The sequence below is a fragment of the Catharus ustulatus genome, chromosome 10 (genome assembly GCF_009819885.2).
Source record: "Catharus ustulatus isolate bCatUst1 chromosome 10, bCatUst1.pri.v2, whole genome shotgun sequence".
In the NCBI taxonomy this organism is placed as follows: domain Eukaryota; kingdom Metazoa; phylum Chordata; class Aves; order Passeriformes; family Turdidae; genus Catharus; species Catharus ustulatus.
Window position 1 is genome coordinate 14,176,620 of NC_046230.1, and position 22,348 is coordinate 14,198,967.

The 22,348-nt window shown below is 52.9% G+C and overlaps 3 protein-coding genes across 3 annotated transcripts; all 3 read left to right on the plus strand.

Annotated features, from left to right (window-relative positions):
• The first annotated feature begins 81 nt into the window (after positions 1–81).
• GP5 (glycoprotein V platelet) lies at positions 82–6,046 on the plus strand. Its single transcript, XM_033068809.1, has 2 exons — positions 82–254; positions 3,415–6,046. Exon 2 carries the CDS (start codon positions 3,441–3,443, stop codon positions 5,367–5,369), a length of 1,929 nt encoding a protein of 642 aa, XP_032924700.1. The 5' UTR covers positions 82–254; positions 3,415–3,440; the 3' UTR covers positions 5,370–6,046.
• Positions 6,047–13,503: 7,457 nt separating this feature from the next.
• LOC117000557 (leucine-rich repeat-containing protein 15-like) lies at positions 13,504–18,354 on the plus strand. The gene is made up of 2 exons (XM_033068239.1): positions 13,504–13,533; positions 15,086–18,354. Exon 2 carries the CDS (start codon positions 15,091–15,093, stop codon positions 16,813–16,815), a length of 1,725 nt encoding a protein of 574 aa, XP_032924130.1. The 5' UTR covers positions 13,504–13,533; positions 15,086–15,090; the 3' UTR covers positions 16,816–18,354.
• A 258-nt stretch (positions 18,355–18,612) lies between these two features.
• Positions 18,613–22,083, plus strand: CPN2 (carboxypeptidase N subunit 2). Its single transcript, XM_033069008.2, has 3 exons — positions 18,613–18,655; positions 19,328–19,512; positions 20,361–22,083. The coding sequence occupies exons 1-3, from the start codon at positions 18,613–18,615 to the stop codon at positions 21,984–21,986; spliced, it is 1,854 nt and encodes a 617-aa protein (XP_032924899.2). The 3' UTR covers positions 21,987–22,083.
• Positions 22,084–22,348: the final 265 nt, after the last annotated feature.

A 22,348-nucleotide genomic window follows, 5' to 3' on the forward strand; every position in this document is an offset into this window, starting at 1 on the left:
ACTTAATAACAAAAACTTAGTCTTTCAATTTCAAGCTTCTGTTTTTAAAACTTAGCTTTTCTCTTTCAGAATCTTACAGGTTTTAGGTTTTGTTGGCCTGCCACTCCAGAAGACTCTGAGGAAAAACAGAAACCAAATGTGTCAACCTTGGAATGCTTAGCCAAAACATTAAGTAAAAAACCCCTTCATTCCTTACTGAAACTGCTTTGATTCCAATCCAGCAAGAAATTAAAAGTCAGAGCAGCTTTGTGAAGGTATGAGCACTTGGTTTAAAGTGGATGTGTCCACTCCTTCAAAACCTATGTAACAGACTGGTGACAAGTTTGAAATTAATGTTCACATCTCACATTGAAATGCAGATTTCTAACTTCACTCAGATTTACTTTGGGCTGTCTGAAGCACATACTCCAATATCACTGCCAAAGAAGCAACAAGGGGGTTTTCTGCCATTGTGACTTAAAACTTTCCCCTGTTATGTGAGTGGCTTCAAGCCCTACTTTTGGAGTAACATACAACCTGTGGAAGTTGCTTGCTTGAACAATTGCAGGCAAAAATCTACTCTGAAGCTTCAAATATTGTTTGGCCTTTGTCCTGTCTCAGTAACTGGGCAAATAACGGGTGAGTGTTATCTGTAGGATGCGTTTTGCTGTTTTACTTCCCATTTAAAGTGCAGTGTCATGGTGAAACCTGATTGCCTGCTCTGCTCTGCTCCTAGTAAGTTCCTTTAAAAAGCAGATAAGCTTCCAAGGTACAGCTCAAAATTCCTTTTTCATGCTTGTATGAGTTTAGGAACTTGCAAGACAATAAAAGAGGTAAGCACCATTGTAAGCAATACATGTTCTCAGTGTCCTATGAAACTTAGTTCAAAACTGATTTGAGACTTCTAATATAGTAACAGTATTAATGTATTGCTTCTGGCATCCTTTTGTAGTCCTGAGAAATATTAAGAGGGGGCTGAAAGGGAAAGAGGCTGTAGACCAGAATTTGATAAATGATCAGCTAGGATGGTGTCTTTTCTGGAGTGCCAGATGTCATGTTGAAGGAGGGTTTAAGAGAATTTTGATGCATGGGAATGTGTAATTATGATCTTTATTATGGGTATTACTGTATTCTGTACTGTTAAAATTTTTAAATGTTTCTTCAAAAGATACTGTTAGCAACTCTAGATGTTTGAGACCCATAGGCTTGTCCAGTTCTTGTGGCAGCACTTACAGCCTTCATATCTTGCAAAGAATTTCCACCATTTTGCTGTTTGTTTGTCAAAGCTTTCTAGCATTTCTGAGCATCTAACCTTGTCTTTTTGTATACTGTCTTATCTTTTGCTATAAGACCAGGAAAACAGACATCACAAACCTACAGTCTAGTGTTAGTCTGTTTCTGATTTTACAGAGTGACCTGTAGTCATACCTACCAAGAAATCTGCTATTGCAGTTTCTAGCATAACAAACTGGGGGCTTTTCCCTCCATTTCGTTCTCCAGATCCTTGCTTCTCTTGTCTCACTGAATCCTGTAGTTCTGTGGTCTTGAGTTGGTGCAGATTGAGATGCCAGTCAGGGCTTGAAACAGAAATTTCTTAATGTGTTTCTGGATGGAGGGTTCTGCTCATGGGCATAGGTAGGATCAGAGGCTGAGTTAAAGATTTATTGAGGTAAAAGCATCACTGGCTTATGAGAATTTTGGGGTGGGGAGGATTACTAGGAGGGTGAGAATCACAAAGATTCTTGTTTGAGAAGTGAAAGACCTTTGGAAGAGTGAAATGTGCTATTTTTTGCTGATACATATGTCTCATTCAATGAGTTGTGAGAAGCCCTGAGATCTTGCTTTGTGGCACCATGTTGCTGGTCATTGATAGCACTAAATGCCATGACCTTCCCTGCCTGAGGGAGAGTTACAAGATTTTACCAGACTTCAGTACTCTGAAACTAAATAAAATTTAAAAAATTTTTTAAAGCACTCCCTTTTGCTCTTTTGGTTGGGTTTTTTTGGGTTTTTTTTTTGGTTTTTTTGTTTGTTTGTTTGTTTTTTTGGTTGTTGTTTTTAATGCAGTAGCTGGTTTGGACATGCAGCTGTTTTGAGTGCATTGTGGTATGTTCTTGTCAGCAGTTGGGTGCCTGAGAAGCTCTGCTGTCCTTCCTGATTTGTCTTTTAGTGATGGGGGTTGTACCCACCAGTCTGTCTGTGGGGTTGGTATGGGAGAACTTCATCCTTGCCCCTGGAAAAGTGCATGTGGGAACCGAGCCTTCCTCTCCCCACGTTCCTGGCAGAAGACTGGCAGTTGTGTCAGCTATCCCAGTTATGTCTGTGGAAGTTGTGTCTGTGTAGCTATTCCAGCTGTCCCAGCTGCTGCTTATTCTGCTGCTCAGCCAGGTGCTTGACATCCAGGTTTCTGATACACTTGGACTTGTTGATCTCTTTGAGGAAGTCTTTCTAGACTGTGGATTTCTGTTTGACTTGCTCTTTTAAATATTACCATTTATACCTCCAATGATTGCTTTCCTGTTTGTTTGGAAATGCATGCAACTTTCCAACTTTGTGGTGTGTTTCATGCAGATGTATCTTTATTGCTACAACTTCCCATCTAATTTAGTGCAATTCTTTCCTCTCATTTCACTGTACTTTTAATACCACTGCTGATAGCTGGGTATTGCATTCAGCTGTTGAAATGAGTCTTGTTGGTTATCAGAGGCTCACTACTGTCCTGTGCCACATGGGGTCTTCTGTGTTATTTCAGGCTGTGTCAGAAATAGCCTGTTCCTTCTTGTGTGTTCCTGGGCTGTTCCAAGAAGCCATCACTTGAAAATGCTGAGACAGGATTTAACTGGATGGTGCTGTTTTGCTTTTCACCACTTAAAGTACAGGACAACCTTTTTACCTCCATTGTCTATTTTTGCAGGCTAAACTTTATTTTTAAACCTCAGATAACTTACAATGGAAAAACACAGTGAGTGCAGGACCTTTTGATAATTTTTGAAAATATTTTTGGCATGTAATTTAGTACAATATACAAAACCTTGTCTAGTGGAAGATGTCCCTGTCAGTTGGAAACAGATGATCCTTAAGGTCCCTTCCAACCCAAACCCTTCTGTGATTCTGTAATGCTTTTCTGTTCAAATAAATGCATGTCTTTTGACTACTTAAGCATTTCATCATGATTTTTGTATACTTTTATTGTAGTTAACTGGTACAAATACAAACAAGTACTTGATTTACAAAAGTTAATTTATCTGTACTTCTCAATGTAAGCTGAACACTTCAGAAATACTGGCAGTCAACAATAAAAGAGATTTTGGAGTTTGCTTTCAAGCCAAGGAAAATTTTACACATATTTGTGGGTTTATGATATAATCATACATCTTTGTGAGCTGCTAAGTTACCTATGATCAAATCCTGACTCTCTCTTATCTCTTGTAACAGCTAATGTTTCTGGCACTTCAACAAGGATGTTGGTGTTCCGTTTGTCAGTGATGATCAAGCTTTTCTTCCAGTTGGATGCATCTATTTGTCCTGAGAAATGTGACTGCTCTTCAAAAAATGCAATTTATTGCTCTGGACCCCACATAAAAGATGTGGAATTGTTAAATCTGCCTTGCAACATGACAGTAATTCACATAACAAATGCTAACATATCGTACTTGCAGGATGTTTTTGCTAGGATGGTGGAACTACAGCATCTCATCCTGTCTTCAAACAACATTGCTCTGGTTTCACCAGAGGCTTTTAAAGGCTTGGGAAGCCTAAAAGTCCTCAAACTGCTAGATAATAAGCTGGTTGAACTTCCCCCAGAAGTATTTGATGACATGGTACAGCTTCAGCAACTGATCATTGAGAGTAACAGGTTGAAATCTATTGAGGAAAATCTGTTTGACAAACTGGCTAATTTGCAGGAGCTTTACTTGAACAAAAACCAACTAACAGCACTTCCCAGTGACGTGATGAAGAAACTCACCAAACTCAGAATACTGAACTTGTCAAGAAATTACTTAGCAGCACTGCCTAGAAATATATTTAGTGCATTAACCAGGCTTGAGAGGCTGATGCTGTATATTAATAGGCTGTCTTCAATAGAGTCTGGTATGTTTGATAGCCTGAAGGAGCTGCAGGAGCTTTTTCTGCATTCCAATAATATCCACTCCATTGCCCCTGATGCATTTCATTGTCTTCGTAAACTAAGAACCCTGACACTCTCCAGAAACAGGCTTCAGGTTTTGCCTTCTGGGCTTCTTTTGCACTTGCACGACCTGTCTAAACTGACCTTGTACGGGAACCCACTGAAGTCTCTTCCAGAAGTATTGTTTGGAGAGATGAGGCATCTTGGTAGCCTATGGCTGTATCACACAAAGCTCTCAACAATACCGGACTTTGTGTTCAGTAACTTGACAAATTTAGAGCTTCTTGTGCTGAGTTTTAACCCAGAGCTTACAGTTCTTCCTAGGAATGTATTCAGTGGCCTGAATGAACTGCGGGGCCTTTCTCTCCATACAAGTAATATTTCCAGTTTGCCAGAGGGAATCTTTCTAAGCCTTCAGAAACTGCAGAACATTTCCCTCTTTGATACAAGGCTTGAGGTTCTTCCTAGAAACCTCTTTCATAATCTCAAGCACCTTCAGAAAGTTTACCTGAATAGTACTAACCTGCAGTCTCTTCCTGCAGACTTCTTTACTGCTTTACCTGAGCTGGAAGAAGTTGTCCTTGACAACAACCCTTGGAAATGTGATTGCCAAATTCTTGGCTTTCGAGAATGGCTCCAAAAGAGCACAACAATAGTTAAAAATGTGCAATCTCTAATGTGCCACAGCCCCATGGCACTGCAGAATATTTCTCTCGTGTCTCTAAGCATCGATGACCCGGAGTGCCTGCCAACCACAGCTATGGCATATCAGACATTCAGCTCAACTTATTGCCAGACTTTGACATCTCCTGTGATGGAGGACATCGTATCATCTGGGGAGACTGCTGTTACAGTGCTATCTGACATGGAAACCATCAGCACACCCACATCAATTCCTCCTGCAACTCCAGGTTTTACCTACTCCCATGTTGAGGATGTTGGACAACCTGGGTTACATTTCTCAGATGTTCCAGTTCAAACTTCTCCTAGCATCATAGTACAAACCAACAGTGTCAGAGGGACAGATTTAACTACTCTTGTCTGGTGGGATGAGTTTCCAGCCCACAGCAGTGCTAAACCCTATTTTAATACCAGAGTTACTTATTGCCAACTGTTCTTGTATGTACACAGTTTGATTTTAACACTCCAGACTGTTGTCATTGTGCTCAGTTTGTATGTGATGGGCAATACCAGGCAACTCTTGCACTCCAGAAATTTTCCTGCTCAGCCTGTAGTTCTGATAAGAATATTAAGAAGATAGAGAAATCCAGCCCAGAAAGAACTGGAAGTTTTACTTTGGATGCTTTTTGAACATTTGAGTAGTTAATACTCAATTCAGATCTGGATTACAAATTTCATAGCAAAGACCATAAGGACTTTGTCTTTATAACATAATGGAAATGAGTTTTAGGCACCCCACAGCATTTCCCAAGAATGGCTGTAATCACTGTCACTTGGTACATGGTGCATGAGCCCAGAGGGCGAGATGGAACTATTTGTGGTACCTAAACATGTGCTGTGTGTTTCCTGCCTTGGAGTGCAGCCCTGTCCCTGCCAGAGGCTGCTGCCCGCCAAGTGTTCACTGCTCAGATGGAGTGCCATCAATATAAGAACTCTTACATAGGAACATAGCTTTGACTGTGCTTCAGAGACCAATACTATTATGCCCTATACTGCCTGCAATCTTTTGTCTCCCTGCTGAGAAAACAAGTGGTGTTTTTGGGAGGAGATGCTGGGAAGGACCTTTAAACAATGGGAATGTGTGCAGAATGGTGTGGTGCAGACATCTTAACTTTTGCTTTCTGTCCTCAGCCCCTTTCCAGGACATGGCACGAGGAAGATGCTGAGCTAGGAAGTATAATCTTGATGTATTTTAGTGTTTGCTTGGAGGTTTTCTGGAAACTTTGTGAAGTTCAAGTAAACACTTTCATCCTTAAACTTTGGCTAGTGGTCTGACTAACAAGGTATTCCTGGCTGCATGACGCAGGGAATCTTGAAACCAGAGTACCAGGAGGATGCCTAGGACTGAGGATGGGCTCCACAGGGGTGAATTGATTTAATTTCAGTTGAATTTATTTCAGTTGATTTGAGAGCTGGTCTTGGCTGAGCTGAGAGAGAAGAATGATCTCTCCTGTGCTTGGCTAGCAAAACAGCAGCATGCAGCTGGGGGGCAAGGGAGCCTGCCTGAACTGAGGGCCACAAAGTGTCACCTCCATTTTGAAGTTGGCTGGGGAATGTGCACAACTTCATCAACTTGGAGTGTTCAGTTGTGTTTTCAGTCTTGCTATTTTTTAATCTTATTATATACTGCTATTCCCTGACTTCAGGCCTTTCAAGTGTTGATGTGCAAAGGCAACTATTACGCAATAGTGAGGGTTTTGGTCTTTATACTAACATTTTATTAATACTTTGAATTGTAGGAATATTTTAGTTCATAAGTAGACTGGTGGCTGTCAGGCTGCCTGTGCTTTAGTAGCTCTTGGATTTAACAATCATCTTTTATCTACATTATGGGACTTCATTTGTCCTTAAAAGCTCTGATGTGCTTAAAAACATCTGGGTGTGGTTCCCTGGCTCCTTGGGTGGGCTCCTCTAGGAGTGATTTTGGAACCTTAGTGATTTTCTCACTGCTAGAGACTTAGAGACTTTCCTGGATGACCTTTAAATGCACATACACAGCTGAGGTGAAGAGAACTTGCATTTCCTGCAGGTTTATGGTTGTTTCCCTGCTGTGTGTTAATCTAGGCAGTGAGAATAAATTGTGAATGCTTTGTTTCAGGTTGCTCTGCTGCTGGGCCTAAATTCCTCTTCCAGGCTGTGAAAAGAGAGAATGTGCTTCTATAGTGTTAAATTATCATTGTCTTGGTGGTGAAGTATTTAGCAAATCTAGCTAAATGGGAGTTAGAGCCATCTCTAAAGAAGGAGAAATGCAAGTCACTGCAAGTGGTACAAAGCAAACTGTCACCAGAATCATAAACAGATGGTCCAGAATATTTATTGCAATATATTTGAGAGAAGCACAAAACCAACAGTGAGCTTTGTCAGTGGTGGTTCTGGGTGGTTGCATGTAGTGTTTAGGAGAGAGTTGTTACAAATTTAGGTTCTTGGTTGGACAGCTGTAATGACCACTTAGAGCTGTGCCAGCTCCAGCGCTGTCGCATGGTGCCACGCAGGCATCTGCTCGCAGCAGGCAGATCAGTACAGTCAGGACTAGTGAGGAAATGGTTCTACAAACCATACTGGTGACTGTCAGTGAAAGGAGTGTGCTCTGGGCACTTGGATGCACAGTGTCTGATTTCTAGGGAAAAGCACCTGTTTGCTCAGGGTGGGGGTACAACACCTCGCTGTCCAGCCCGAGGGCAGCGGGGCAGCACCAGCTGCCACCTTTCTGACCCCTCCTCGGGCTGCCCCAGCCTTGCAGTGCAGCCAGCTGGGCCCCCACGCTGCTCCTTGGCTCCCGGTGCAGTCATGAGCTCCAGCTCTGGCACAGAGCTGTGTACAGTCAAGTGCTAAGGCGAGGATGATTCCTCTTCCCAGGATGATTCCACTGCACATGCTGTCATCGGGCTTTCCCCACGCTTGAGCCAGACGGGGGAAGTGAAGTCATCAGACAACAAAAGGCTGGAGCAATGAGTGCCTCGGGTGGTTTACTAACTTTTCCTCTGAGGTGTACTGTTTTGAGCTGCCACTGATTCATTGTTTCTTGCCCAGTGAAGTTCAGCCCTTCCTGAAAAACTCCCTGGCTTGAGAAATCCAAGGATATCCTTATGCATGCCCCATTTCTGTTTTTCCTGCAGAAGGGATAGTTGTCTGGGTCAGCATGATGCAGCTGTGGCATGCAGGAAGGCAACAGGCTGGTCCCCAGACCCTCTCTGGGCAGCCCTGCCTTGCTGCTGCCTCAAAGCACCATTCCTTTGTGTGCAAGGATTTTTTCTGTCCCTGCAGTCCCATGCTCACATCATCTAATGCTCAGACTTTGCCACCAGGCTGGGTGAGAACACAGTGGGCTGGAAGAAACTGGAGGTACCTAATCCCTGATCCAACGAGTCCCTGATATTGGGGAACAGGTGAATGCAAAGCACATCTGCATACAGTGGCTGAAGGGGTTGGTTCTTCTCTTGGCTCCTGATTGGGGTGCAGAGTCATGGTAACAGCCCTACATGTTATCCAGACCTCCAAGTCTGGACCTGCTTCCAGGACCATATCCTGGCTGGGAATGCTTGGGTACCACACCACTAGGCCAGCTGTGCCAGCCCAGCCAGAGCTCGCTCTATCCCTTCAAATGCTTCTTGCTGTAGCAGTTGCTCCTGTTCTCTCTCTTCAGGAAATCCTGGAGCAGTGGGAGCTCTGACCTGCCCTGTGCCAAGCCATGAGAGTATTCATTGTGTTTCCAGCTAGATGTCAGTACAAGAGCCATTCTCCTTTCTTGTTGGGATTTGAATCCAGAGAGTCCCCAAAGCACAGGATGCTGGGGGTGGAATTGAATGAACTGCTTCCACAAACACTGTCAGCTCTGCCTATTTCACAGCCACTGCAGCAAGCACTTCCAAGCCACAGGCACACATGTCCTTTCCCTGTGGCCCTGGTATCCTGGTCCTTTCCATCCCACCACCTCTCCCCTGTGAGACCAGGAACTGCAGGACGGCTCTTGTCACTGCTTGCAGAGGGCAGTGAGCTTGGGCAGCTGCCTGTGAAATGTAGTTCAGTCCCCCAAGGCACAGCAGCGAGATCAGAGCCTGCACCTCAGATCTTCCTTGTCCTGATGTCAAAGAGAAGGGTGCACATGGCAGATGTGCTTGGAGAAGGTGTCCAGCAGTGCTGCACGGTTCAGGAGCGCGTGCAGCTGCTGGCTGCAAGGCAGGAGCCCTGGGGGCCTCTGCCTGACATTATGGAGCGTTGTCTGTGTCTCCCCTAGGTCTCCAACCAGCACGGCTTGCCTGTGGCTGCTGATTTGCCAGCCTTGATACCGGAGCATTTCCTAGGGATGGCAGAAGAGCTGGGAGGAGACGCAGCCCAAGGCACATTCCCACCAGACAAGGCTGAGTGTTTACAGACTCACGGTGAGCAGAAGGCCTGGAGCTCCTGCTTTGTCCCAGCTAGGGAGTGGCAAATTAGGGAGGTGTTATGCCTCCATTTTTGTAGCCAAAATCTGGGTTTATACTCAGCTGTGGGTGTTTGTGGGTGGATAAGCCCTGGTATAGCCTCTTATTTGGGCCAAGGGGGATGAGTCCCACTTCACTACAGGCTGGGAGCTTCTGTTCCAGCAGCACCCAGACCCATCCACCACTGGGCTCAGCCCTTGTGCAATTGCTGCTGTGGGACTGGCATGCCAGACTTCCAGCTGTGCCTTTGTGTCTCTCTGCATGGAAAAAGCTCAGGGCAGAAAGCCAGCAATGGCTGGTAGCAGCTCTGCAGTCTGCTGTTCACTCCTCTTCTGGCTTCTCCTGAGAAGAAATGAGGCCCCTTCCCCCTTGGTGCGCTGGGAAGAGGTCCCTGGGGCACTATGTGGTGCCAGAGGTAGCTTTACAGAGATGAAGCTGATCCAGGAAACATTTCTCAGTGTATGATCTCCGTGCCATCACCTCCCACTCCAGCTGGTCCTTCCCCCCTTTCACAGCGCACATCGGACGAGCTCTTTCCGCTTCGGATTATCTCTGCAGGACTTGGCTGTGGCCCCACATTCCTTCCAGCCTAGCACTGCCCTGAGCCTGGGCCAAGCCCTGCGTGCTGCTGCTATCGCCTGGGCCAGGCCTGAGCCTGGAGGAGGCAGTTCTGCAGCTGGGGTGAACCCCACTGGAGCCTGAGATCCTAAATGCTGTTTTCCTGAGCTCCAGGAGGGGTGTGGTGGGCCTGGTGCTGTGCTTGGATGGAGGTTAGGCTGATGGCCATCCCTGCTAACCATCCTCGATGGACCAAAGCTGCTGCTGCTCCCTCCCACAGTTCCCACTTTGCACAAGCACTTTCCCAGGGAAGGCAGGGCATGTCCCCATCCCTTGGGGCACATGACGGCATCATCCAGCCATGAGCAGTGAGGCAGCCCTGGCCCTGCATTCCACCAGCAGGGAGGGAAAGTGTCACTGTGGCTGCATCACTGGCCCTATGGAGGAGCTCTCTCATTTGTGCTCCTCAAAGGATCAGGGTGGGCCTGTGGTGAGGCAGGGGCTGCTGGTGCTTCTCTAAGGGTGGAGGTAGCCCCAGCACCAGTCCCTGAGGAGCTAATTCCTCTTCCTTCACCCCTCAGCTATGGCTTGAACCTGTGGGTCCTGCTGCAGGACTCGGGCCCAGAGGTGTTCCCTGTGCTGGAGCACAGGCAGGACTCCCTCTGTGGCCCCCAGCCCAGCCCTCCACCCTCCTCCTCCGCCTCAGCCGTGTTTGGCCTGGTGCCTGGGGCCAGCTGGTCTCTGTCCACACCAGGGGCCACCAGGGGAGGGGGGTTTCATGGCAGGGTGGGCACTTTGCAGCAGTGCAAAGTAACTGGGGGGTCCCAGCACTGCACTGTGGGGAGCAGCAGGCCCTGGGGAGGCCCCGTCCTGCCCAGGGTGCCACTTCAGGCAGGAGCTGGAGCTGTGCAGGAGCAGGGGCTGAGAGGGGAGCTCAGCTGCATGGCGTGGGTGAGCGTGCTCAGCTGCTTGGCAGATGAACAATGTGCTCTCCCAGCCAAGCCCACAAGCTGCTAATTTTAGCGATTACGTGAATTTTTCCAAGCAGTCTCTAGTCCCTTGGCGATTCAGAGCCACTCAGCTTTGCTGCATCCGCCACCCTGGCCGTGGGGATGTGCTGGAGGTGTGCCAGCATGGACAGACAGACACGGGACTGTCCTGCTATTCTGCAGCAAGGCAGACAGCTCCAGCAATAAGTGATGCTGCTCTTCTGGGGCTCCATCGTCTCCTTGAAGGTGCAGGGATACAACAGTGATTCCACACTCTCCAGAGCTTGGTCAGGGAAGCTTCAGCCTCTGGCTGGTGCAGCTGGAGGTGGGAAAGGTCCACCAGGCACTGCTGAACCTGGGGCTTTTCTGCAGCACGAGACCCACTCCACTCCATCCAGCACCTTTTGAGTTCCTGGCTATGTGGAACAGCCTCTCCCTGCAAAATGCTAATCTCGCCCTCATTCATATCCATTGGCCATCTCAGGACCTGCCTCCCCCTCCAGATCTGTGGGGTGGGTGCATGCTGCTGTCCCAAGCTCTCACAGCTCTGTTTCTCTCCCTTGTAAGTGGCCTGGGGCAACCTCCCATGTGCTCACCTCCAGGAGTGGCTGCGGAAGTGATTCATGGGTGCGTGCCGTTTGTTATTAAGCCTTGCTTTATTTTTAGTGGTGTCTTGCAAATAATCATCTTTTCTGGCCAGAAGCCAGAGTCAGTTTCCTGAGGCCTGGGCAGAGGCAGATGACTTTTTATCAGGGCTGTTACCTGGACTGCTCTGAAACTTTGCATCGTGGTAGGGACCATAATCTGATGACCTCCCTGTTGGGGCAGGGTGTTTGAGGTACCCCCACTGCCCTGGGGCAGCACTGCTTGGAAAGGGGCGAGTCCAGCATTCCTCTGATGAACTGGGCTTGGGGCAGTGGTTAATCAGAAGTGCTGAGCTTTAGTTTCTGTGTTGCCTTGCCGAAAAGCTGTGAGCTTCTGGATGAGTCAGAGTGGGCAGAAGCCCAGCAGCACTGGCAGTGGGCAGACAGAGCCGTGATAAGGCTGTGAGAGCCCTGCTCTTGTGCCAGGGCTGCAGGGAACAGGCAGCTCCCAAGCCCAGTGCCTGACCTCCAGCTGCAGTGCTGTCACAGAAGTGGGGAGATTGTTTTGGGAAGTGTGGTTCTGGGAAACTGCTGTGTCACTAGAGTGTGAACTGGGGCACTTGGTGGGTGGTGTTTTCAAAATGCCCATCCTCTGTGCCCAAATGGCTGGGTGTTGCCCCAGAGCAGGCAGGAAGCATGGCCAGGGGTAATTTCAGGCTCTGCACTCACTTTCCAGCCAGCGAGGGGTCCGTGGCCATCCAGCATGTCCTGCAGCAGATGGGCCTCTCATGGGATCTGACACTGAGGTCCCACTCCCTACCGTGTTCCCACGATCCCTCTTCTTTCTTTGAGACTGTCTGGGAACTCTGCTCTCCATCCCTGCAGTTTGCTGTTTGTCCTGCTCTGGTCCCCTCTCTGAACAGGGCAGCTGTCCCTTCCACTGCCCTGCACACTCCCACCCCTCACAGCATGACACACTTCCTCCCCCTTCTGTGACAACAGCCCCACGCTGTTCCCATCCTGAGCAGCTCGTCAGTGCCACCCGGAACTTGAGCAGAGGTCGTGGCTGAGACAGGATTAGAGGCAGTCAGGGAAGTTCCAGCTGCTCTGTGTTTAGGAAGGGACTGCAGTGGTCTCCAGGAAGCCCAAAGGGGCCACGTAAGCTGACTTTCCTTAGCTGCTTCCTCCCAAATATCTGTTCCCGGTAGTTGCTGGACTGGACTGCCCAGAGGAGGTGGAGAGGTGGGGAGACATGGGCTGGGTGATGGGACCCAAAGGCACCCCAGTGCACCCGTGTGTGCTGGAGGGGGCAGGGGAGGGACAGCAGGTGCCTCTGAACAAGTCAATGGATGCTTTCCAAACACCCCTGGGTACCAGGCTCCATCACCTGTGTGTCAGAACTGCTGAGGAGGCAGAGCAGGGGCAGCCACTGGGAAACAGCTGTTGTGCTGCTCTGGGGTTGCAGGGATGCCTGCAGTGGGGGTTCCTTGGCACCAAGGTGTTCCTCACGGCTTGTGGGCAACGTTTGGGCTCACTGAGAGCTCTCTGTAGCAGCCTGGCCCGCGGCTGGCACCCACAAGCTGCTGACCCTAGCAGGTACTCACTTCCTGGCAGCGCTGGTTGTGGTGCCCTCAGGACAAAGTCTGCAGTGGGTGCTCGTGGGTTTGTGGCCTGTTGGCATGTGTAGCTATGGGGGGAATGAAAGCTGTGACCTGGGCAGGGTCTGTGTGCCAGGGGTCTGCCTGCACTGGTGCCCCTGGGCTGGGGCACAGCCAGAGGGTCTGACACTTGTAGGAGCCATAGACAGGGAAACAAGAGCTGTGCCTGTGCCATGGGAGTGCCATGGAGCAGTCCCACTGCGGGCCAGGGGGACTCCCAGGACCAAGCTGCTTCCTGGGCACTGGCTGACATGAGCAGCATGTTCACAGGGCTCTCTGCTTGTCTTCTTACAAGAGAACTGGGGTTCAGGACGGGGAAACCCAAAACTCCATCCTTGAGATGTGTGCTCTGCTGAGGAAATAGGAGTTAGAAGCAGCTCTGCTCCAGTGCTTTCCCTAACCCCGCCACTGCCCCTGTGCTGATTCATTGATTTGGACGGGTTATATACTGGGAGGGGAAGAATGAACCACACTCTGCTCTCTTGCCAGCACGGAGCTGTGCTCGCTCAGCGCTCGTGGCTGCAGGACACTCGGGTGAGTCTCCTTCTCCTACTGCCCCTGTGAGTGGACACGGATTCCGGGGACTCCCAGGGCAGCTCTGAGGGTTGGTGGTGGAGTGGTGGGATCTGCACGTTCAGCACCTTTTTATTTGATGGAGATGTTTATCTTGCAAGGGTTCTCTGAAAAAGTGAGACCACTTAGATGCTGTGGGAGCTGAAAGAGTTACACAGGCAATGTATCCAAGACAATGATCAACAGAGAGAATTAAGGGGGGGCAAAGTAATATTTTTGGGGGAGCAGTGGGATGAGGGGCTGAGCAGCAGAGAATGTTCAGCCTCTTTGTCTGTAAGATTTTTGTCCCTAGAAGAAAAAGATAGATCAATAGTTTCCAGCTGCCTTTCCTGAAGGTTGCTCTCACTGCTGCCTTACCAGGGAGTGACATGAGCAGGGCTTTTGATGTGCCGAGCTTTTGGGGAAGTTTATAAATGTCTTGCTATAAACAAAGCTGTTCTTGGATGCAGATTGTTTCCATATGGGAAACATAAACTATGCTGGCTTATGGACGGTTCCTCCCTCCCTGCCTGAGTGCAAGAGTGTTCCCTGGGGGCCGGGCGGGGAGTAGGGCAGGGGCTGTGCCCCAACAGCCTGGGTGCCAGCTGGGCCACTGTGGCCACAGCCCTGGGCTGCCTGACTCTCCTGTCTGGCTGAGCTGTGCTCAGAGCAGAGGAATTGCAGGTTTTCTCCCTCTCTTGTGCCACATGAAGCTGTTAATGGGGGGCTGCTCCATGCCAGCCTGGCACAAACCTGCTGCTTTATTCGAGGGAGGGAGGGAGCTCCCAGGCCAGAGGAGAGAGGAGAGGAGACGGTATCTGTGCTCATGGGGCAATGGAGAACTTTGCTGGCACTGCCCCTGGGAGCAGCCTGCATACATGTGCCCACACCAGACACCCCACTCATGGCAAAAATAGGCCAGGCTGAGACCTCCTGCTGGGGATGGGGGGAGCACAGGGCCAGCCTGTACCCAGCCTGTGCTGGGGAGCAGGCAAGGGTCCTGTTGACCCAGGCTCCTGAGGACTGGAGCTAAAGCACCCCTAGGCACTGCTCTTGGCTTTGCAACAGGAGCTCAGAGCTAGGAGAGTGCTTGGGGTGCTGGGGCAATGCTGGGACCCACTGCAGGTGCTCTGAGCCAACTCTGGTGAAGATCTGTGCTCTTTGGTGGTGCTGGGGGGGGGCAGTGCAGCTGGTAGCAGCTCGCCACACTCTGTAAAACAGGAAACCACACTCCCAGCTGCCAGAGGAGCCAAGAGAGCTGGGATGCCAGGGATGCCACTAATAGCTGTGGTGTGGCAGCCAGGCACTGTGGCCTCCAGCTCTGTCTTGCTCTGAGCTCCTGCCTAGGCTGAGCCAGCCTTGCCTGCCCCAAGCCTTCCTTGCCTATCCTTCTCTGCCTTGTTGCCATGCTGGGAGCAGGATGGCCACAGCCTCAGTGGCTTTTTCCAGGGGGGAAGCAGCACCCATCCCTGGCAGTGGCACTGGGAGCTGGGAAATTTCAGGGGTTGAACCCCCCCTTTTGTTTTTTCTGCAGGCCCAATGGAGCAGGGAGGCTGGCAGCGGTGGCTGCTGCTGCTTGTGGGCATCCAGCTGGCCAGCAGCCAGTGCCCAGAGCAGTGCCAGTGCGTCCGTACTGCCCAGGTGGAGTGCTTTGGTGCTGACATCACCACGGTCCCCAGCCCCATCCCTGCCAACGCCATGACCCTGCAGATCGTCAACACGCACATCGCCGAGCTGGGCGACGCCGCCTTCGGCAACGCCTCCCTGCTGATCGGGCTGCGCGTGGAGAAGAACACCCTGTCACGCATCAGCCCCGGGGCCTTCCAGAACCTGCCTGACCTGCGCTACCTCAGCCTGGCCAGCAACAAGCTGCAGGAGCTCCCTGTGCAGGTCTTTGAGCCTCTGGACAAGCTGGAGTCTCTGCTCCTCTCCAGCAACCAGATCCTCCAGGTTGAGCCTTCCCACTTCGCCCATCTGAGCAACCTTAAGGAGCTGCAGCTGCACGGGAACAACCTGAAGGAGCTGCAGGAGGGGGTGTTTGACCAGCTGACCAGCCTCACCAAGCTCAACCTGGCCAGGAACAACATCGACCGCCTGCCGCCCCGGGCCTTCGAGCGGCTGGCGCGGCTGCAGGTGCTGCGGCTCTACGAGAACCGGCTCCGGCACATCCCGGTGGGCACCTTCGATGGGCTGCCGGAGCTGCAGGAACTGGGGCTGCACCAGAACCAGCTGGAGACGCTGTCCCCGGAGCTCTTTGTGTACAACACCAACCTGCAGAAGCTCTACCTGTCCAACAACCTCCTCACCACTCTGCCGAGCGGCGTCTTCTTGCCCCTGCACGCTCTCGCCAAGATCACCCTGCACGTCAACCGCCTGCGGGACATCTCCCCCAGCGCCTTTGGGCCCATGCCCAACCTGCAGGAGCTCTGGCTTTACGACAATGAGCTTTCCACCCTCCCCACTGCCGTCTTCAGCAACCTCACCCAGCTGCAGCTCCTGGTTCTCAGCAAGAACCGGCTGCGGTCGGTGGCACCAGGGGCTTTCCAGGGCTTGGGGGAGCTGCTGGAGCTGTCACTGCACTCCAATGCCCTGCGCCGCCTGGATGCCCGGGCACTGGAGGGGCTGCCCAAGCTGCAGAACATCTCTCTGCACCATAACCAGCTGCAGGCACTGCCACGGGGCGTCTTTGGAGCCACCCCTGGGCTGCAGCACCTGCAGCTGCACTCCAACGCCCTGGAGTACCTGCCTGCCGGCATCTTCTCCCCACTGACTGCCCTGCGAGAGGTGACGCTGCACAACAACTCCTGGCGCTGTGACAAGGGCATCCTGCCCCTGCAGGGCTGGCTGGAGGAGAACCCTCACAAGGTGGGTGAGATTGCCCCGCTGTGTGCCCAGCCTCCCGCCCTGCAGGGCGTCCCCATCGCTGGGCTGCCAAAGGAGCAGTTCGTCGACCCCCAGCCCCCCACTGCTGCTCCCCATCCCAGCACCCTACTCCCTGCTGACACCTCTGAGGCAGCATCACCAGAAGATGCTTCGATGGAGCCTCCCACGGGGCTGCCAGCCTCCCCACAGGAGGAGGAAGAGAAGAAGGAGGAGGAGAGGGGGCTGTGGGGGCTGACACGCTTGCAGAGTGGGGTGGTGGTAGCAGTCATGGTGCTGGTGTGTGTGGCCCTGCTGGCTGCTCTGGTGGCACTGGTGGTCTATGGCTGCAGGAAGAAGAGCCATGTTGTGCTCATGAGGATGAAGGCTCCGAATGAAGCCTGAATATCTGGCAGACCCTGAGGGCAGAGGTGCTTGTGGGGTCAAAGGACATGACAGTGGCTCTGCATCAGCTGCCCTTGCTGATTGGGAAGGGACAACATCACTGTGTGTGCTGTGTGTACCACTGTCCTGCTCTGCTTTGCCCTGCCCCTGCTCTGTAGCAGAGCCTCCCCACCAAGTCACCTCCCATGGCTGCCCACTAGCCCCGGCCCTTCCTGCCTCCAGTGCAGCCTCTCTGCTCATTCCCTGCCCCGGTCCAGCAGCTGAGGTGTGGGATGCAGAAAGGGACCCCTCGAGCCAGGAGCCACAGCCTGGCCATGATGGTGCTTTACCCCAAATAACAGGAATTCCCCATTCTTCACCTTGCATCATTCCCTGCAGTGCTGCTGCGCTCATGCTGCCTGCTGCCCTCACCCCTGCCCAGCCTCTCTTCCCCACCTCCTGCCCCCACCATGCCTCCCCCTTGCCCCTGCCTGGGCAGGCAGTGTGAGCCATCGTGCTGGGCCAGGAGCCGAGCGAGCACCTTCGCCCCAGGAGAGCTGCATGTCCTCGGCTGCTCCATCACTCACTGGTGCCTGGGCAGGGCTCCCTGCAGGGCTGGGCTGTGCCAGGCTGGCACACCCTGAGTGTCTCAGCTGCGTCCCAGTTGCCCTCCCTGCCTGCAGGCAGGGCAGGCCAGAGCACAGCCACCACGCTCTCCTGCTCCCGGCATCTGCCTTCTTCCCTCATCCACGTCCAGCCAGCAGAGCCCCAGGACAGTGTGCAGGCATCAGGGATGGGCACGAGCAGCCCCCCAGCCCTCACTGCATGCTGGTGCTGACCCTGCTGTGGCTGTGCCCCTGCCTGTAGCACCCTGCCTCAGTCCCACAGGGTGCCAGGGGCTTGCACTGGTGCCACTGTGAGGGTAGAGGAGTGGGACAATGGGAGTGAAGTGTCTGCAGGGGCTGGGAGAAGCTCCTGGGCTCGTGCTCCTGGGCTGCTGGAGCATATTGGGGCTGCTTCCACTGCACCCCATTCCTGGTCCTTATTTCCTTAACACCCTCCACCAGCTAGTGAGCAACCTGGTCCTTCTGTGCTTGACAAAGCTTAATCCTTTTCTTACTCCCTTGAGTGCCCTCATGTGCGTGCCCAGTGCCCCTGCTTGGTGGCAGCTCCTGGCCAGGGGATGCTGGCAGCACAGAGTGCAGGGGTCAGCAAGTGCTGGCTGCTCTGCAGTTTGCAAATGGGTGCCACGCCATCCCCCCACAGCACCTGTATCCAGCTGCCTTCTCCAGATGTAGCACAACTGTGGGTGGATTCAGCTCACCTCCGTGTGTGCTGCAGTGGCACCAGGCTGCCTGAGGACTGTGTGTTTGGTGTCCACCCTGTAGTGCTGGCTGCCCATAGAACCTCAGTAGCCAGTGCTGGCACAAGCAGCTCCAGAACGGTGCATGTGATGGGTCACTCCTCTGGGCCAAGTCCTGCATGGTAACAGGAGATTGTCATGGGGCTGTTGGGTGCTGATGTGTGACCTTCTCATTAAAGTGCCATTGTCCACTCCAAGTGCCAAGAGCTTTTTATTCAATCCTTTGTGGTAGAGCAGCAGGGACAGGGGCTGCACTTGATTTCCACTCAGAGATTTTTACATTGTTGAGGAAAAGGCTGTACAGGTTGGTGAGGCTGGGAGAGGGTTAGTGGGCTGTGTTTTCAGAGCCCTTGCTGGTCCCTGGACTCCAGCCTGGGATGATGGACCCAGGAGGGCTAAGCCGTACAACAGCAGTGGGTGGGCTTTTGGAGAGTGAGACCTCAGTGAGCTTCTCGATGGAGATGCTGATTGTCTCCTGCACGGTCTGCTGCTGGAGTGGTGGGCAGCTTGCTTGGCTCCCTTCAGAGCTGGCTGCCACTGGATTTTGTGAGTTGTGTTTTTCCATGTGTCACCATCTGTTCCATGAGACTGACTGAGTGCAGTAAAGTATCGCTCCTCCTGCCCCTGGGGGTGCCTCCATGGCTGCTGCCAGCCAAGCCTGTGCCAACACAGCAGGCCCTTGCAATGCAGCTTTTATGGTAGTGTGTGCTGCTCCTCTGGGCAGGTTGAAACTCCTTAGGAGTTCAGCTGGTTCATGGGTCCCTCACCATCCCACTGCTGGCTGGGATGCAAAGCCCCTGGTGACCACCGTGACGATCCCACAGTGGTCCCCTCCTCATCGAATCATAAGGCTGGAAAAGACCTCTAGCATCGTGTTCAACCTTCATCTGCCTTGCTGTGCTGCACCTGGTCTCTTCTTTGATGGCAGAGATATTTTGAGCACTGTTTCCCAGTGAGATTTATAATGAAGTCCTGGGGTTCTCTTTGGGGGCTTCTGGAAGCAAGTATGCTGACCTTGGTGTGGGACTGGAGCCAGCCCAGCAGCAGCCTGCCACCATCCCTGCACCAGTGGATGTCGGGGCCAGAATCCCACTTCCTTGCCAGGATGCTCACAGGCAGCTGCCTCTGGCCTCACCTCCAGTTCCTCTGAGGCCGGGTTATTTTTCAAAGTGCTCCAAGGACACGGGTTGTTGTTGCCGATAAGCAGTGAGGGGCAGCTCCGCCCCACAGGAACAGCCTGTCCCTGGCTTCGGCTGGCTTCCCATCCGCCCCAGAAAACACTGTCCCATCTCAGCAAGCAGCATCCCTGCAAATCTGCTGTGGGTTTGGTGACCATCTCTGTGATGCCACACTTGGTAAGTGGTGCCACACTGCGTGGGTAGTTTGGGGGCCTGGGATGGGTGGGAGCCACTGCTGGCTCTGGTGAACACAAGCGAGATGGAGGAAAGGAGATGCCAAGCCCAGTGCTGCTCTCAAGTGCCGGTGTGAGTCCAGGAGAGCTCCACTGATGTGGGATGTCTGTGGGGTGGGCAATATCCCTCATCATGAGGCAGCACTGGCATGTATCCCAACTAGGGATGGACTAGCAGAGGTCTGGAGGCCACTGCCCCAAAAAGTGCTTCTGTGAGCTGGGAATAGATGTTTGGTCAGGCTGAATATCCCTCCAGCAGGTTGGATGCTACTCTGGTTCCTTGTGGAAAAAGAAGTACCCTACAGGCAATTAGAAATACAAATGGTGGAGCCCACTCCTATTGCCACTGAGCTGAGAGCAGCCCTGCGGGATTGTTCCCATCACCCAGCCCTAGAACATAGCTTTATGCCTGTGGAGACATCTGATGAGAGTACAGACTCCCCCAAGACTTCCATGGACCCACACAGGTCCCACCTCAGCTACTGCTCTGCAGGATGTGGCTGCTTGCCACCTTTGGTGAGGGTGGCATTACGCCAATTGTCACAGTGTGGGCTGGGACACAGAGTAAAAACTCTGGGGAGACATCGGGGAGGGAAGTGCTCCCTGTTCCTGCAATGAGAGTGCTGGGGAGGTGCTGGCAGCAGGGGCTGGAGGGATACCCCATGGCCAGGGCAGCTGCCTATGCTGGTGGTGTCTCAGAGGTTGGTCCTGCTGCGTTTCTGGCTGCAGAAGCCCTTTCCCCAGCAGTGCCTGCCTGTGGGTGCATGGGGTGAGGCTTGGTTCCTTCTCCAGTGCAGGTTGGTGATCTGCGTGTTGCTGGGGCTGGGGTCCCTGCTGGTGGGGGCACTGTCCCCATTCTGCCCCCCTACCTGCCAGTGCTATGACACCGCCAAAGTCTTCTGCTCAAGTGAAAGAATACGGGAGATCCCAGAGGGGCTGCCAGGAAGTGCCACCCACCTCTTCTTCGTGGAGACAGCCCTGAGTAGCATCCGCAGAGGGGACTTGGGTCCCAGCACCACCCTCACCAAGCTGGTCTTCATCAATAACAACCTCCAGGAGCTGGAGGCTGGTGCCTTTCAGGGGCTGCCCAGCCTCACCGAGCTGGAGGTGTCAGGCAACCCCTTGCCAGCTGTCAGCCTTGGGATGCTGGCAGGGTTGACCAGCCTCAACAAGCTCTCCCTCAGTGCCAATGCCATCCGCACCCTGCAGCCGGGGCTCTTCACTGCCTCTTGCCGCCTAGAGGACCTGAGCTTGTCAGGGAACAGGATTGAGGCACTGCCCCCTGGCATCTTCCGCCCACTCCGGCGGCTCCAGGCTCTGGACCTCTCACAGAATGTTCTGGCTGAGCTGCCGGATGGACTGCTGGCCCCACTTGTCGCCCTTCGTGTCCTCAAGCTGAGTGACAACCTGCTGGCACAGGTGCCTCCTGGTGCTTTCAGGGCACTTGGCCAGCTAACTGAGCTCCACCTGGATGGCAACCGGCTGGAGGAGCTGCCCTCCGGCATCTTCTCCGGGCTGGGCGGGCTGCGGCGGCTGCAGCTGCAGCACAATGCCCTGGGCAGCCTGGCCCCTGACATCTTCACAGGTCTCCTCAACCTCACTGTCCTCAGCCTGGAGGGCAACAACCTGGCCACCGTGCCTGCCATCCTGTTCACTGGCACCCCTGGCCTCCTCCACCTCTCGCTAGCTCGCAACCAGCTGGAGACACTGCCCCAGGAGCTCTTCGCTAACCTGTCAGTGCTGGAAACCCTGGTGCTCTCACACAACGCCATGAATCACCTGCCCGCTGAGGTTTTCCAGGAGCTGGCGGGGCTGACAGAGCTACAGCTGAGCCACAACAACCTCTCCAGCCTGCCGGCGAGGCTGCTGGCTGGGCTGCCCCTCCTCACCGCCCTGGTGCTGGACCACAACCGCCTGGCCCGCCTGCCCCCGGGGCTCTTCGATGCCAACGGGGAGCTGGTGCGTGTGGGGCTGGCTGACAACCCCTGGCTCTGCGACTGCCGCCTCTCCTACCTCCTGCGCTGGCTCCAGAACTTTGCTGAGCCCTTCATCCACGACCAAGCCTTCTGTGCCAGTCCAACAGCTCTCCAGGGCCGGTCCCTGCTGGAGGTCTCTCTCGGGCAGCTGGAGTGCCCCGGAGCGCACGGTGTGCCCGCAGAGGAAGGCTGGGACACAGATGCTCCGGGGCAGTGCACCTACACCAGCCCCGAGGGCACTGTGAGCCTGGCCTGCAATGCCACATCCTGCCAGCGGCTCAGCCTTCGCCTCCCTCCTCCCGGGCAGCAGCAGGGCTCGGGGCCAGCGTACGAGGGGGCCTGGGTGCTGCGCTCCCGCTGTGGCACGCTGCAGGTCAGAGTCCTTGTCACAGCACAGAGCGGGAATGAGGCCACATCACCAGCTGTCCCCACGGTGCCCTAGAGCTTGGGCAGGCGTTTGCTTCTGCTCTGGCAACCTCTGAACCAGCCTGGGAAACAAACAGCTCTCCTTCTCGCTCTGCTGCCGCTGCCATGGTCACCAGCTGTCTCCAAGCTCTCCACAACAGCTGGCCTGGTGGTATTTATTCTCTCAGCTATGTGTTTCCTGTGTATTTCAAACATAATTAAAATTAATTATAATTAAAATTTATCTATTTCTACTAGTTCCCATGGCAGAGAGAGGAATCATTCTGTTCCCTCACCACTGTCTGTGTGTCTGGGAGAGGCAGTGAAGGTCGGTGTGGTACCCTGGGATCTTGTCAGGATCTATGCATGGTATGGCACAGGTGCAGGTGCCTGGTGGTG

Coding starts and splice junctions, on each gene's coding strand:
- LOC117000557 (XM_033068239.1), top strand. CDS start 15,091: ATGGAGCAGGGAGGCTGGCAGCGGTGGCTGCTGCTGCTTGTGGGCATC.
- GP5 (XM_033068809.1), top strand. CDS start 3,441: ATGTTGGTGTTCCGTTTGTCAGTGATGATCAAGCTTTTCTTCCAGTTG.
- CPN2 (XM_033069008.2), top strand. CDS start 18,613: ATGGAGATGCTGATTGTCTCCTGCACGGTCTGCTGCTGGAGTG. Junction 18,656..19,327: donor CACGGTCTGCTGCTGGAGTG/GTGGGCAGCTTG, acceptor TATTTTTCAAAG/TGCTCCAAGGACACGGGTTG. Junction 19,513..20,360: donor TCTCTGTGATGCCACACTTG/GTAAGTGGTGCC, acceptor TTCCTTCTCCAG/TGCAGGTTGGTGATCTGCGT.